The sequence below is a fragment of the Tachypleus tridentatus genome, chromosome 13 (assembly GCF_004210375.1).
Source record: "Tachypleus tridentatus isolate NWPU-2018 chromosome 13, ASM421037v1, whole genome shotgun sequence".
Taxonomy (NCBI): domain Eukaryota; kingdom Metazoa; phylum Arthropoda; class Merostomata; order Xiphosura; family Limulidae; genus Tachypleus; species Tachypleus tridentatus.
In genome coordinates this window covers 178,132,572-178,147,926 of record NC_134837.1, presented here as the reverse complement: position 1 = coordinate 178,147,926, position 15,355 = coordinate 178,132,572, and the positions used below count along the sequence as shown (strand labels likewise).

Genomic DNA, 15,355 nt, shown 5'->3' with positions numbered 1-15,355 from the left:
AAAATAAACATAATAGAATTGAAATTACGTAATGTAATTCACTTGTGGTATTAACCTTTGGAATTGCATCTGTTTGGGGGAAGACGTGTATATGTGTGTGTGTGTAAAACTTTATTAAACTGAGAGTGTATGGAATCAAGTGAATGAAATATTACACTCACGTTTAATTACAAACGTAGGGTATACGACGTGTGAATGTCGATAAATAGTTTTTATGCTTGTGTGTGTGTGTGTGTGTATATATATATATCACGTGTTACATGAAGCAAGCTGACAAATGGAATGATTGAAGTTAATAAGATAACAAGTCGTTGATTAAGTTAGATTACATGAGTGATATCACCGAAACTAAAAGCCTTAAGTGAATTACATATATATTCACACATACTATCTGTCAGCCATCACCGGCACGAGCGATACAAGCGATGATAATAGACAGTTAAATAAACAAGTTCCGCTAGCTGGGAATAGCTCGACCACACGAGGAGAAATAACATTTACTTCATACTGGAAAGAGAGAGAGATAAAAAAAGCTTCGCATCACATATACAGCTGTTCAGCATAACCACAGCTTGTAAAAATGTACTGTTCGGATTTTAATTGTATGATTTTCATGTAAACTGATGTTCAATTCTTTAAAAAATATACTTCGTTAAACTTCAGAAAGCATCAGACTTGTACCAATGAATATTTCACTTCTCACATACAGAGATATTTTCCAACTTATTAAACAGTTAAGTTTATGACGTTTTATTTTTATGTATGTCGGGACACTTTTTAAATAAAATCGTTTTTCTAAATGAAATTTTGAAGTCGATAGAAACTCGTATAGTAATTCTTCATAATCTAACGAACATATCTTCGTTGTCATCATTACTTTATGTAGGGTCGTCACCAGGTTGGTCCAGTAATTTACCAGCATAAATTGAGAATCAATTAGAGGGCAGCTGTAAAAGTAGGTTTGCGTCTACAACAGAACGTTGTTATGGGAATCGGTACGTTGTATCTTACGTGTGTATACATAAGAACATTATTATTACATTTTTAAATAATTATTCTCGGAAGTTTTTGTTTACTCGCACACATCTAAATCTATATTGTGAAAGACCATTTAAGGTTTTCTAGTTTAGTATTCAGGTTGTTTCCCGTTTGTAATGTAATTGGCTGCAGTATGCGAACATAAAATATTGAGTTCACCTTAAATAACATGACTAACAGATAGCTACTGTTTCAGCAGTATGAAGTTCCTTCATTCACAGCTGGGTAACTAACAGCTAAAGACCATCATTCAGTTTGTTGTATTTTAAGGTTTGAAAGCGTTAATCTGTTTTATAAGCACCTTATTACCTGCCACTAAAGTTAAGTTTGAGGTTATAGCATTATAGTTAGATCCGATAATCGTTTTTTTTTTTTTTTTTTTTACATTCCCATTCCTCTCTTTTGTGTTGCAACAGGAAACGCGTTAGCCAATATTAGATTATTCTTTCTACCGTGCCCCTCTAGTACAGCGGTAAGTCTACGGATTTACAATGCTAAAATCGGAGGTTCGATTCTCATCGGTAGACTCAGCAGATAGCCAGATGTGGCTTTGCTACAAGAAAACACACATACACTCATTTTATCATAACCAACATAGTACTACAGTTTGAAAAATAAACAAAAAAACCCAACAAAACCCATATCTGACCAGTCCAGAACTATAATTTTAAGTAGTTTAAGCTCCAATAACCCCATATAGGTTGAGAATAATGTTGCTTAATTGGAGCTTTATTTGTATAACAAAGTACTGAAGAGCTATTTACATATTGTTTACAATATCATGAATCCTGATTATTCTTTAAAAGTTTTTTGTTCTCTCTTTTATGTATAAGTGCATCTTTAATTTGAATGAGTATGAAATGTGTGTTTTTGAATGGGACTTAATAGAAACAATTAACTAATAGCTAAACAAGCCATAAAAGTAACATCAGTTCAATTTGATTAGCATTTTGCCATTTTGGCTTCTCTAGAGATTAAACATATCTTAAGTTGTTTATTTTGCATACTTAAATGGCTCAAGAGTAAACAGTGGGGGTTATGATATCCAACTAAGATGTTCAACCTTGATAGTAGGCACAGTATAGGTAACCTATTAGGTAGCTTTAAAACAAATAAAAATTATTTTGCAGGTGTTTTGTTTTTGTGCTAAAATATATTTTTGGCAATTAAAGTGTATTTGTTTATGATGATGAGTAATGAGGACCAGAGTAGTTGTAAAAATAATAATTTGATTTATGTTTAATTATTTCTGAACATGTTTTTTATAACCTTGTGGAATATCTTGAGTATATCACAGCTGAAGTAGTGAAAATATTGAAAATAACTAGGCATTTATTACTATGAATAGTCAGGGTAACAGAGAAGAACCATTATTTTGTACCAGTGGTTCTAGACATATTGAAGCACATAATATATCAACATGTTATTGATCTATTTTAGTAAAAGCAGCAGTAAACTGTTGAATTATTTACTTCCATAAGACTTGTCTACAAGCTTCTGTAAGGTTGGTATTGATTGATTATTAAATGATTATCATGGATCCATTGAATGTTGAAGTTTCCAGGTATAGACTAGAAACCTCTGTGTTTCAGTATGCTATACCTTCCTTGTTTTCCAGTACTATAAATTCTAAAGCATATTATTGTGCTTGCTAAAAGAAATGTTATGTTTGACTTTAAAAAAGTTGTTTTTTTATTTGTGATAAAATTTTCAGTTAAAAACTAACCAAATAAATATTTTTATTACTATGAACAATATATTGTTTTATATATTGAAAATACAGTGTTTATAATGCTGCAGTATACATTTTGCTTTGCTGGATGTTTCAGTTATACTAAGATCTCTTGATATTTTCAAAGATGTTGGTAGGAGTGGCACTAGTCACAGTGAGACCCTACTTCTCACATTGGTTGTGCATGGCCTGTCTTTTTGGTTAAAGTCAGTTTCATATATTGTTCATGGAAAGTGGTCCACTAACTCTTTATAATCCTGAATGTGAAATGGTACAATCCTAGATTCTTGGTTGAGCATAGTTTATCCCTCCTCTTCATGATTCCAGGAACAAACGGAATACTCTTTGCCCTCTTGGTTGGGAAGTGAGGATTAATGTTCATAAGTCCATACAGGATGAGTTATATTACTTTGGTTGAGTATGTCTTACACAATCGCATCATTTCGAGCCTAGAATGTCCCCTTTTGACTTCTTTAGATGGAGGAGAAGGTTTGTCTCTTTAGGTGTTGCTTACTTTCTCTTTGTGATTCAGTGGTGCAAGAAGCATCATTCTATGGTTGTAGGTTGGGATCTAATAAAAGTGTGCACTTTTGTGTGCTGTTGTGGAAGCTAACCTACAAACAACAGTTCAGACACTTGCAGCATACTATGAAGTTTCCAGTACAACTGTTTCTTGTCACCTGGCTGCAGTCAGAAAAGTTTAAAAAAATTGGACAAATGGGTACTGTATGAATTGACAGAAGGGTGGAAGGTCATTTGGAACAAGAGGGAACTGCTATTGAAGCAAATTGTTACCTGTGATGAGAAGTGGATTGTATATGACAACCGGGAGAAATTAGGACAATGGTTAGATGCAGGTGAATCTCCAAGACATGAAACTGCCTTTGCATCCAAAAAAGTTATGGTGATAGTATGGTGGTCTGCAGAAGGAATTTTCCACTACTCCTCTCTGCAACCAGGTGAAACAATTACAGCATGATCTTACTGCTAAAAAAATTGATAAAAGGCATCAAAAATTAACCACCAAACAGCCATCATTGGTGAACAGGCATGAACAGATTCTGCTGCAAGATAATGCCAGCCCTCATGCCTCACAAATTACCATTTCAAAATTGAGAGAATTGTGATGTGAAATTTTGGAACATCCACCAAACATTTAGGAATCAAGAGACTATTGTCAAAGTCTTTGAAGAATTTGTCTCCAAAGCAATGGAGTTTTTATGGAGACGTATGATTTTCATTAGTACCCGTTGGTAGAAAACCATTGCAGCAAATAGAGCATATTTTGATTAATAAAATTAGTGTTAAAATATGGTGTTTTAATTTTCACCTATACATTTGGACATTTCATATGAAACAAACTCATATATAACATTATGTACCCAATAGCTCTATCTATCAATGTGGAATATGAATACTATGAGTTGTAGAACCTTGGCTGGTTAGGGCTGGCCTATAATGATGACTACTTGTGTTCTATTCCACCTTTAATATAGGAACAAAGTTTCAGGTCAGGTGAAGAGCTCACCTGTTCTGGATATAGCGTGTTTCTCCTACTTGTACTGTTCTCTATATATGCTTTCTGTATGGATCATGCCTACACCTGCCCCTCCACCTTCTCATTGTGGGGATTGTGACTGTAGTGTTAGCTGATGTTCAGAATAAATGATTACATTTTCTGAATGAAGTGCTTATATACAGTACTTAGGGAAAGGGTGAATTGGGAGGAGTTGGGGAGAATTTTGCAAATTATAATTTACTTAAGGCAGTCAAGTGGGGTATTAAAGACTGGATTAAGCATTCTCATTGCTTAGATGGACATAGACTGGAAATCCTAGAGATTGAGAATTGTCAGCAGAGGTGAGTAATATTGCAAATGCATTTTCAGTTTAGGAAATTGTTATATATGTCTGTGTGCACATAGAGGAGAGAGGGAAGGACTGATAATGGACAAATATACTTGTTTTTTAAGCATGAATATGATCAATTATAGGATCCAGAATTGACATGGAACACCACCACCCCGGACTTCACAGCATGTTTTCAGAAAACAGTATTATTGTGGATCCCATTTGGTTTTTTGTGGATGATGGCTCCATTAGAAACATATTACCTACTTAAAAGTACAAGTCGTTTTATACCATGGACAGGAATCAATGTTTCCAAGCTTGTAAGAATTAGCTATTTCTTGTAAAAGAAAAAAATAAGTGAATTCTAAAATGCATGTTTGTATATATATTATTTAAGAAACCAGTATGACAAACATAGAAGTTCTAGGCTTAGATTTAAAAAAGTAAATTGGCAAATGATAAAAAAATATTACCCAGTTGACTGGAAAAAAATAAGTCTCTGGAATTGAAAAACCTTGGTAGGAAATTGTGAGTAGTTTTCAGATTAAATACATTGAAGTGTAATAGTTTAAACTTTGTTTTACTTTTTGAATTTTCAGTAGAAAACTGAAATAATTAATTTCATTGTAATTTATTTTAGTTAATTTAGTGTATTAGCTGTTTTACTTGTTACCTTACATGTTATTAAATTAATTGTGTATATTCCTTTTGAGACCAGAAAATCAGTTTTGTCATGCTGTCTGTTTAGTAGAACATTTAATTTATAATTTGTAAATGGTCTTGATTTAATGTATTTATCATCTCAAAATTATATTTTATTATTATTGGAAGTATGATCTTTCATTGCATGCGATAAAAGTAAGTATTTCTTGTTGTAGTTGCATTAATGTATACTAATAATAAACAAGTGTAACTATAGCATTGTAAATAATTCAAGTGATTAAAGTAGTTAGAAAGAATAAACTGGGATGAAGGTTTTAGTTGAAGTAATTTTACTGAAACTTGTACTTTTGAAATTTATTATTAACATTTATAGTTTCTATTTGTATGTATGTTACCTTTTCTTTGTGCTAAGTTTAGTTTTTTTTAAAGATGATTTTGCAGCGAAATTGTACAGTTATGTAAGTTCAGAGTCCTTATATGTGTTTAAAAGTTTAGTGATTTAGTACTTGAATAAGTGAAAGGACAAATACTTTGTTTCTGATACTCTGTTATATTTTATCTGTATATGTATGTATTTGTAGTATTATAATGTTTTTCAATTATGTTACTGATGTAGGTAATTACATCAGCTCTAGCTATCCTTGCTCTCGCTGACCTTAGCTATTCAGTTCATCGCCACGTTTCCTGGGGCTGGGATGTCCCGTCAGCAGATTATTATGCACCATTCATCAAACTAGTTTCATTTGTAAGTTTATTTAATTAATTACAGGCATGTACTTAGCAATGAGGGAATTTTTCCTTTTTATAAGTCAATAAAAGTGTTAGTTGTTTTCAGTAATCTTCTGAAGGAAGAAAGACTAAACCACTGTAGCTCATTTAGGTAACAAAAGTTTACTTTGGAATTGTATGCAGTTTTTACTCAATAAAAATCTAATAGTATCTGTAGGTATGAAGTTATGCAATGGTATGACAGTATAACAATTCTGATTTTACATATTGTGCAGTTATGGCTCATGCTAACATTTACATGCTATTGGTTTAGTATTGGTATTATTTCATATATATAGGTACCTTGCTTTGATCAGAAGTTAATATTGTGAATTGTCCCAGATGTGTTTTTTTTACTAGATGGTGGTCTCATACTTGTATTATGTCACACAGCTGTTTGTTGTGGAATAGTTGCAAACTAAGGTTTAGTATCAAAATTGTTGCATAGTGATAGTGTAGTGATGTGGTATTAATATTGTTTTCAACAGTTTTAAATATTCAAATCAGTAAATGGTGACAACCAAAGCTGATAGAAAGTTGTGGAAGTGGCTTTTATTAGAATTAATTTTACCTACTGTTTCTCATTTCATAGATAATGTTATACCACAGAAAAATCAATCATTTTTGTGAAGAGTGTGTAACAACTTTTTCTAGTAAAATATACATATTAGAAAGATGTGTTCAGATTAAAGATTTTTAATTTCCAAGATAGGGATATCCCTTGTGCTTATATGTCATTAGAAATCAAAGGAATATTGATAAATCTGTGGCACAAAGAGTGTCCTAAGAGATCTGCAGCAGATTGTACTCCAACCATGATAGCAAAGTGTAGTCTTGTAACAGGTGAGAATCTATCAACACCATAGTCAGAGGCAAAAGCCAATTATGTGGCATGCTTCAGATATGACAGCTTTATGAGGGAGTAGTTTGCAATGGAAGCTGTGTTGCAGGACTTTTGTTAAAATGTACAATTATAAATTAGAGCATGACCTTCTATTAACTGTAATTACTGGATGAGGGTTCAGAATTATTTCAGTAAAATATACTCAACTTTTTGTGGGCGTTATTAATATAGTGATGCAATATTCTATCTATAGTTCATTATTATCAAATCTTTGTTAAACTCATATGCTTTGTTAGAAATGTCAGTCAGCAAAAAATGAATATTGTCAAAACACTTTTCCATAAAATAAGAATTCATTGATTGCAGTGTACTTTAACTTTGAAATAAAGTATGTACTTGTTTAAATGTAAAGATGTAAAGAAATACCATGACTATTGTGATTAAACAACTTAGATTATATTGGTAAAAATACTTTTATTTCAGTTTCAAATATTTAATTTTTGGCAGTTTGCAAATATACACATTGAATAGTTTAGAATAACATGATGTTGCTCATTTGGACAGTTAAATTCTTTGTCAAGGATTTTTGTTGTGAGAAGCAGTATCATCATGTACATGAATCAATGCTTATCTATACATTGAAAATGTGTTTAAAAGCAGTTTCAGTTTAAGATTTCTTTATGTATTTTATAAGAGACTGTGTGTAGTGTGAATAAACAAGACCTTCTTTGTTTTTTTAACATTGAGATGTTAAACTCTAGTTTCATTTCTAAATATTATTTCAAAGATTATTTGGATTTCCTAATAACTTGATGTTAAATATGAATCTACAAATCTTTATCATAGTCTTTGTCAAAAATGACAGAAGTCTCATTTTACTGCTTAGTATCCATAGTCTGTTCCATACTTTGAAGAAAAATGAACTGTTTTTTTTTAAGGACAAAAGTATTACTTAATATAAAGTATTGTTATTACTTTTCCTAAATCCTGTTTTAGTACATGATAAATTTTGTTATGTAGCTTCTTGTGATAGCATTCATTGTAGCAGGAAGGCTTCGTGGAATAATCAGTTCAGGGATTTTGTTCCTGTTTTGGCTTATTCTTGTCATTGCTAGTGCTTTCACGTACAGATCAGTAATCATACAAGCACTGGATGAAGTAAGTTATGTATTTACAAAAGTATAACATTTATGTGTAATTAAATGTTAAGTGTTTAATATTGTTTATAAACTAGAGCTAAGCAAATATTAAATATTCCATTATACATGTGAATCAATAAAATCATATATTTAAGCTGATTTTATTCTCTGTATACTTTTTCTAATTATTTTTATACTTCATAAAAGATTTCTGACTTTAGTGCTTGAAATATTGGTTATATTTTATTTATTGTAATCACTTTAAGGAATGCAAAAAAAAAAAGGAATTTTTTAAAATTATTTTATAGAGTTTAGTAAACGTACTGAAGATATAGTTTTGAATCTGTGATTTTAGCATTATTACCTGTAAACTGTCATACTGAGAGAAATGATTTGTTTGGGAAATATAAAAGCAATTTCTTACATGTTTTGATGGTCTAGAAAATAAAAAATAAAACCTGAACTTTAAATGGTCTGTTCTGATAGCTTATTTTTCTATTTGATTTTGAATATTTAGGATCAGAATGATTTGAAATGCTTAAGAACTTTTGTTTCTTTTTTAAAGTATATTAAAAGTTAATTGTTCTAGAGATTTTCTCTTTGGTTATGGGATTAATTTTTAACTCAGAATTATTTTTTTATTACTCTAGTAACTTCTCTCTTTCATTGCATACAATAAAAGTAAACACATTTCTCATTGTTACAGTTGCATTAATGTATACAGATAATGAACAAAAAATGCAAATATAGCATTAACATCTTAAAATTCAAAATTGAATGAAGTAGCTGCAAAGTTATTGTTAACTTTAAACCTAAATAAACTGGTATAATATTATTAATGTATGCAGTTGCATTAAAACTGTATATATTTTTTTAATTTTGGGTTGAATACATAGAAAAATATTTAATTTTTTGCTGTTGCTGAAGAAATGGCTATTCTAATTTTTCTTTTTGTTTTGTATTTTGTTTACAACTTCTGTGTGAGTAGAAGATCTAAATGATTTTACACTCAATTTGGTTTACTATTTTACTTTTTAATGTAGTTTTAATTTTTTAAATTATTTTTAACCAATCTGATACTACATCTACTATAATGTGTTGTGGTTCATATTTTCTTTCAGAGCCTTTAAGTAACATTAACTTAAAAAAATATATTCTACATGTAATCTTTTGTACATTTAAATTTATGATTGTTTTTCAGGACTCCGTGGAAGATAAATTTGATTTTACAATCAATATGATCTACTATCCCTTGGTTGTGGCCAGCTTCCTTCTCTCTTGTTTTGCTGATGCCAAGCCATACCATCGTCAGTTTAAACCTGTTTCTGGCGAGGTCATCTTTTGAACTACTTACTATATAACTACCTAAATACTATTGACACAGAACTGTAAAAGATTTTGATACATTTGGATGTGTCACATAGAATATAAATCTAATATTGTTATTAAATTACCCTCCTCCTTAAGTAATTTAAATGTGTTTTTTTTTATCCTTTTCCATGTAAAATTGCTCAGCCACCCACATGGTCACTATCAGAAAGATACTTTAATATATGTGTATATTAAAGTATCTTTAGATATTTTGTTAGAATGTCTATCAAGATATAGTTTAATACCTCAGATATTGCATGCTCTTATTTTAATTTAGTTTTGATAATGTTAGAAGATTTATTCTGAATTAATGTAAATCTAAAGTTTTTACAAGCATGGTTAGAAAAATATTTTGTATAACCAATCACTAGTGTGATGAATGAGCAGTTGGTAAATATTAAAGAATTCAGAGTACTTAGGGTAGAAGTTTCTTCACAAAAAGTTTTTAATACTTTGTGTTTTCTATTGAAAAGTATCAATGTTATGAACAATCTAGAATGTTTTACTAATATTAATAATTTCACTGTAACTGATATAAAAATTTACATGGTGTTATTTTTCAGCTTAGTGATTACAGCCATATCTATAGTTGATTTATGAATGTAAATTTTGTAGTTTATTGTACTGTTATTTTAGGTAAAGGTAAGAAATATTAAAGGTATGAGAAATTGTAGAATGTACATATTAATCTTTTAAATTAGGGCCAGTATATTTGATTTAATGTTTAAGGTGACCATATAATAAGAAATATTATTATTGTTCTTTTTTTCAGAAAGAATGTCCAGAACAGTTTACATCTTTCCTATCTAAGTTACTTTTTTCATGGTTTACTAAGTAAGTGTGTGTAAGACTAATTATTGTCATTGTAAATTTATTAAGCTATTTATTTTCAGTTTTGGTTTATTTTATATTTGTTATATGAACCCTTTCTAGGTGGGCTCATGCAATTTGCAGAAATCCGGTCATGATTTCCCTTGTAAAAATACTTGCAGTAACTCTGAAATTTCTTAATGTATTGTCTTAAAAAACCCAGATTTTGTTTGAAATTATTAATATCTTGCTCACAAATAATGATGGTTTTATAATTGTTTTTACTAAAAACCTTTTACTTTTCTGTTGTAGTTGCTTACATTCAAACTATTAAGAAATTAAGGGCAAGGTGATTTTCATTTTCATTTTCAAAATTCATTTTTCATCTCGTATATTTCATTTGCATAATCTCTGGCACTTCCTAAAAAGACATCAAGGGTTTTTAAATTTCTGTACATTGGCTCAGTTGAACTGATTAAATATGTGATCACAAGTCTTTATAGTTATTACTATATTTTAATTGGGTATAAGTATCTTATCAAGATTTGACAGAAATTCAGTACACATACAAGTCTTTTATGTACAAAAAATTGGATATTTTAGCAAAGTATTTTAAATAAACTGAAAAAAATCTTTTTCTGTGAATATATCAAGTCATTTTGTTTTACTTGTCTAAGTGCAAAGTGATTTTCATGTTGAGAGTTTAAGAATACTTTTCATCTCAAAAAATCTCAAATTTCATTTGCATAATCTCTAAAACCTTCTGAATGCATTTCGGTAAAACTGTATATTTTATCTGTTGTTTTATCTATCTTACCTATACAAGGTTCATCAATTCGATTGACTTTATAACCAAATTTTCGATTTATGATACTGTTAAAATATGAATTATTAGCTCTGATTTTATGCTATACTAATTGGTATAACATAAACAAAAAGTAATTTGACTAAATTTTGAATGTAAGTCACTGAAAACCTTGTGACATGTGCAGTAAAAGATACCTGTGTCAGAAAGGTTAAGGTAAATCTTTATTTTGTTTTTCACTTTCTTTACTGTATGACTAACTCTAGCTGTTACCATCAATGTACAATACAATGAAATTATTAAAGTTATGAATAAAAAACATACTTTTTGATTTTTTGTAGAATTTTTTTTTTCACTTGTAATTAATTTTTAATTTTGTCCTTCACAACATTTTTATCTTGACACACATCAATGGTGCACTCAAGGCATATTATAGTTTCTTGGGAGATGTGCAACCCTTCCACAAAGTTTTCATTACGCTCATAATATCACAAGCCTTGAGAATAAAGTATGATCTATATTTGAATCTTTCAGCTGTGTTTTAAAATGTATAATTAATACAAAGTTAACTAAAATATAACAACCTAAATATAATTTAAATTGTATCTCTAATCGTAACATATTTAGGTGAGAAACAACCAATAGTACTATAGTCAATCAAACAGCCAATAATAGTAAATTTGAGTTACAACCTGATGAGAATTTGGCACCAATTTCAAAGTTAACTGTAAAATGAGCTCTTATTAATGGTTATCCTTACACGTACGTAACGTATATATGGAGGCTAGAAATCTGAAACAACTCTGTTGAAGGTTGGTGTGGTAGTTGTCAGGGGTTAAAGAAATTGATTACTTCTTTCAACTGTATTTATTCAGGGAACTGAAGTGAAAAGAGCAAAAAGTTATCTAAGCATCTCATTTTCTATATGTACTTCTACACTCTTGTCGTCATATTATTGAAGAAACTGAGTTTTAAAATAGAGAATTTTTAGTTTGTTAGTCATGCGAAAATACATCTGAAGTTTAAGTAGTTTTTTATAGATTTATTTTGAAATAAAAGACTTAAAACTTGGATAAAATAAAACTTTGAATTTATAAAATGATTTGTAATTCATTCATATACATTCATATTAAAGGTGTTTAATTAAATTTTGAATGTAATGCAGTGACTTGCACAGAAATGTGTTTAAAGGGGCTCCTATTGCAACAAGGTTAAGTGATTAAGACGGCTTTGTTGTTTTAAATGTTGAATCCAAGTGTGTGTGTGTGTGTGTGTGTTAAGATGATTTTTTCATCTAAAATTGAAATTTACAGAATTTCTTTTGTTGTTGATTTATAAAATTATTGATTTTTTATTGATAAAAAATTACTCTTGTTTTTTAATGTATTTAACAAGAACAAAAAATACATTGTTGATAGTATAGCTTAGCCTTTTTAGGTGCACCAAATATTTTCCCCACTAGTACAGTGGTAAGTCTACAGATTTATAATGCTAAAACCAGGGGTTCAGTTCCTCTCGGTGGACTCAGCAGATAGCCTGATGTGGCTTTGCTATAAGGAAACATGCACACACCAAACATGCCACCATTTATACTACATTCAATCTAACATGTGGTCCTTTGTAACCTAGATGTAGTTTCATTTATTTAGTTAGCACATTTCATTGTTATGAACAAAAACATTTTCAACCTGTAGAAACATTGGAAATCTTAACTCCAAGCAAAACTCCTTTTTATAGCTTGTGCAGGAAACTTTGTTTGAGGTATTTATTTTTTTATTATTGTTTGTCATTTATTATCTAATCATGTATTTCTTAACATCGTTTTCTTACAGGTTAGCTATAGTGGGATGGAAGAGGTCTTTGGTGTATTCAGATTTGTGGTCCTTGAATCATGAAGACAAAACGGAAAATGTTCTTCCAATATTTGATAAATTCTGGCAAGAACATTTATCCAAATGTCAGTTGTAAGTCAAAACTTGTACATTTTTACTGTCTAATAAATTAATAAGTTGTACCTTATTTCAGTTTGCTGCTCTTACATGTAGTCATGTAAAACTGGTAATAGACATTCATTATGTATGATATTGCAGTACTCGGCTACTAGGTACGGTATGGGATTAATTATTCAATATGATCAAATATTTTAATACATATGACTTCAAGCTACACTTAGTTAACAAACTCTATTGCTATTGATTCTAGCTAGAAGGTGCTATATCCTTATAGATTGTTTCTATTTATTTTACTTTGATAACATTTTCTTTTTTACCCATTCAAGCTGTCTCTAAACCTTATTATTTTCAGCGAATGATGCTCGTCATCAGTTTTGAATATAGCCCCAAGCAAAATCCATGACTGTATTTTGAATAATCATATAGCAAATGCAATTTTTTTATTTCAAGTCTTAAGTAGTTTTCTTTATCATGGCTTTAACACTTTATTGTTGAAACAATATTCTATTGCTTTAAATTTTTTCATAATACAAGCACTTGGAAGGAAAACATCTCGATTAGTTTCAGAGAATTATAATTCATGTACAAGAACTTTACATGGTCATAGATTCATGGTCATTTATAAATAAATACTTGCCCTATCAAATCAAATTGTATAAATCTTGAGGTTTATACATCTAGGTTTTATATGAAAAGCAGCCATTCTTATTGCTTCTTAGAACCTAATCTTGGAGTGACAGTAAATCTCATATTTTGAAAGCCATAATATTACAATATAATTATTACTATTAAACAGAAATATGGATAATAAAAACTTTGATATTGTTAAATATTCTTTCATATTATTTTAAAGTATTGTACATATATAAGTAGTGCATACTCATAGTTTGCTTAAAGCCAGACAGTAAACATTATTGACAAATTGAAAATTTATCTACTTTTCTGAAAATATTAGAATCTGAGTTTCTTTTCTACTGATTCAGCCTCATTTTTGCATACTATGTTTCAGTCTTTTTAAAAATTTAATGGGACTTTTTGTTTGTTTAAGCAAAGATACTAAGGCAGCCTTTCTGATATTAAGGGGGAAATTCTCATGAGGATATGCTAGTCGTTGGGACTGAGCATACAAAGTAATTTTTATTTTTATATTAAAATACTTTTATGCATCAGATAATTTTAAAATTTGACATGCAAAACTTTTATAACATTGAGATAGTTATTAAATGTTTCTTAAGAAAACAAACTATATTTTATCTGTTATTTTCACTGACAAATCTCTGAAGGGTTTACTTGATTTGATTGATCTCTTAGCTACCATAAAAATTGGGAAATAAATGTACTTTATGCCTTTTGTTTGTTTGTTCTAGCATGGCTACAGATTATAAATTAAAAACACAAATGTTTAATCTAAATAGGTAAAAACTCGTAACATTCCACATTTATTATTTTTGTTACAATACTTATGTTACAATAATGCAGTGCACTTGTGCTACCATTTTCAATAATGTAAAACAGACATTTAGTCTTTACAAAGTGATGTACTTTGCTTTAGTGCACTAGAATTTTGTAAAATACAGTCACATTTCAGTTATTATATATTATATATGTATATAGGTAATTACTATTTACAGATAAATTCTGAAAACATAGAACAGTAGATAAAGAAATAAAGGAAACAATTATTTCTTATAGATATGACCTTTGTACTGATTTGCTGGTTGTCTTAGGTTGCTATGCTTTATAATATTTCACCTGTGAAGGATAAGAACTAATTTTGTTAAGGCTTTATATGTACGTAAGTATATGTACACACGCACATTACTCACACACACCTACCTACCTTAAATTGCTATATTATTACTACTAATATTTACTATAATTTATCGAGCTTTCTAATTGAGCTGTAAATTTTTTTCCTTTGATAGTTTGTTCTGAAAGTACTAGGGATGTACTGATTCAAAAAAAAAAAAAGTCAAGCTACTGGTTAACCATCTCCACGAGGGTCAAAGGCCATATCTTTACCTTTATTGCTTCACATTCAAACATTCATTGAACTATTATTTTATACCTACTTTATATCAATAAATCTGGTATCAAACTTTAGATTATACTTGAAACTACTAATATTAATAAGCTGTAACATAAAATAAGAACCATCTGTTTTTTTCTGTTTAATGAGGGTATTTCTAACTTACTGATTCAAACACAGTAACCCTACCCACCTCTTTCCATTTTTGGAAACACTCCCATACATACTTTTGTCTGACATGTGAATAACCAGTCAAAAGTTCAGAATGTCCCTTAGTGGGTTTCTGAGCCATATTCAAGTATTACAGCCTCATCTCATTCTTTTGATACAAAACATAGACAGAAGTAAGTGTTT

At 29.7% G+C, this 15,355-nt stretch overlaps 1 protein-coding gene across 2 annotated transcripts in view; it reads left to right on the top strand.

The window, feature by feature from the left end:
* Positions 1–15,355, top strand: part of MRP (Multidrug-Resistance like Protein 1) — a 79,737-nt gene that overhangs the window by 6,215 nt on the left and 58,167 nt on the right. For both annotated transcript variants that reach the window (XM_076482258.1, XM_076482257.1), the window contains exons 2-7: positions 4,764–4,940; positions 5,900–6,028; positions 7,916–8,053; positions 9,236–9,367; positions 10,178–10,239; positions 12,853–12,984. In XM_076482258.1, the coding sequence (XP_076338373.1) occupies positions 4,764–4,940; positions 5,900–6,028; positions 7,916–8,053; positions 9,236–9,367; positions 10,178–10,239; positions 12,853–12,984 (770 nt within the window). The remainder of the gene's footprint in view (positions 1–4,763; positions 4,941–5,899; positions 6,029–7,915; positions 8,054–9,235; positions 9,368–10,177; positions 10,240–12,852; positions 12,985–15,355) is intronic.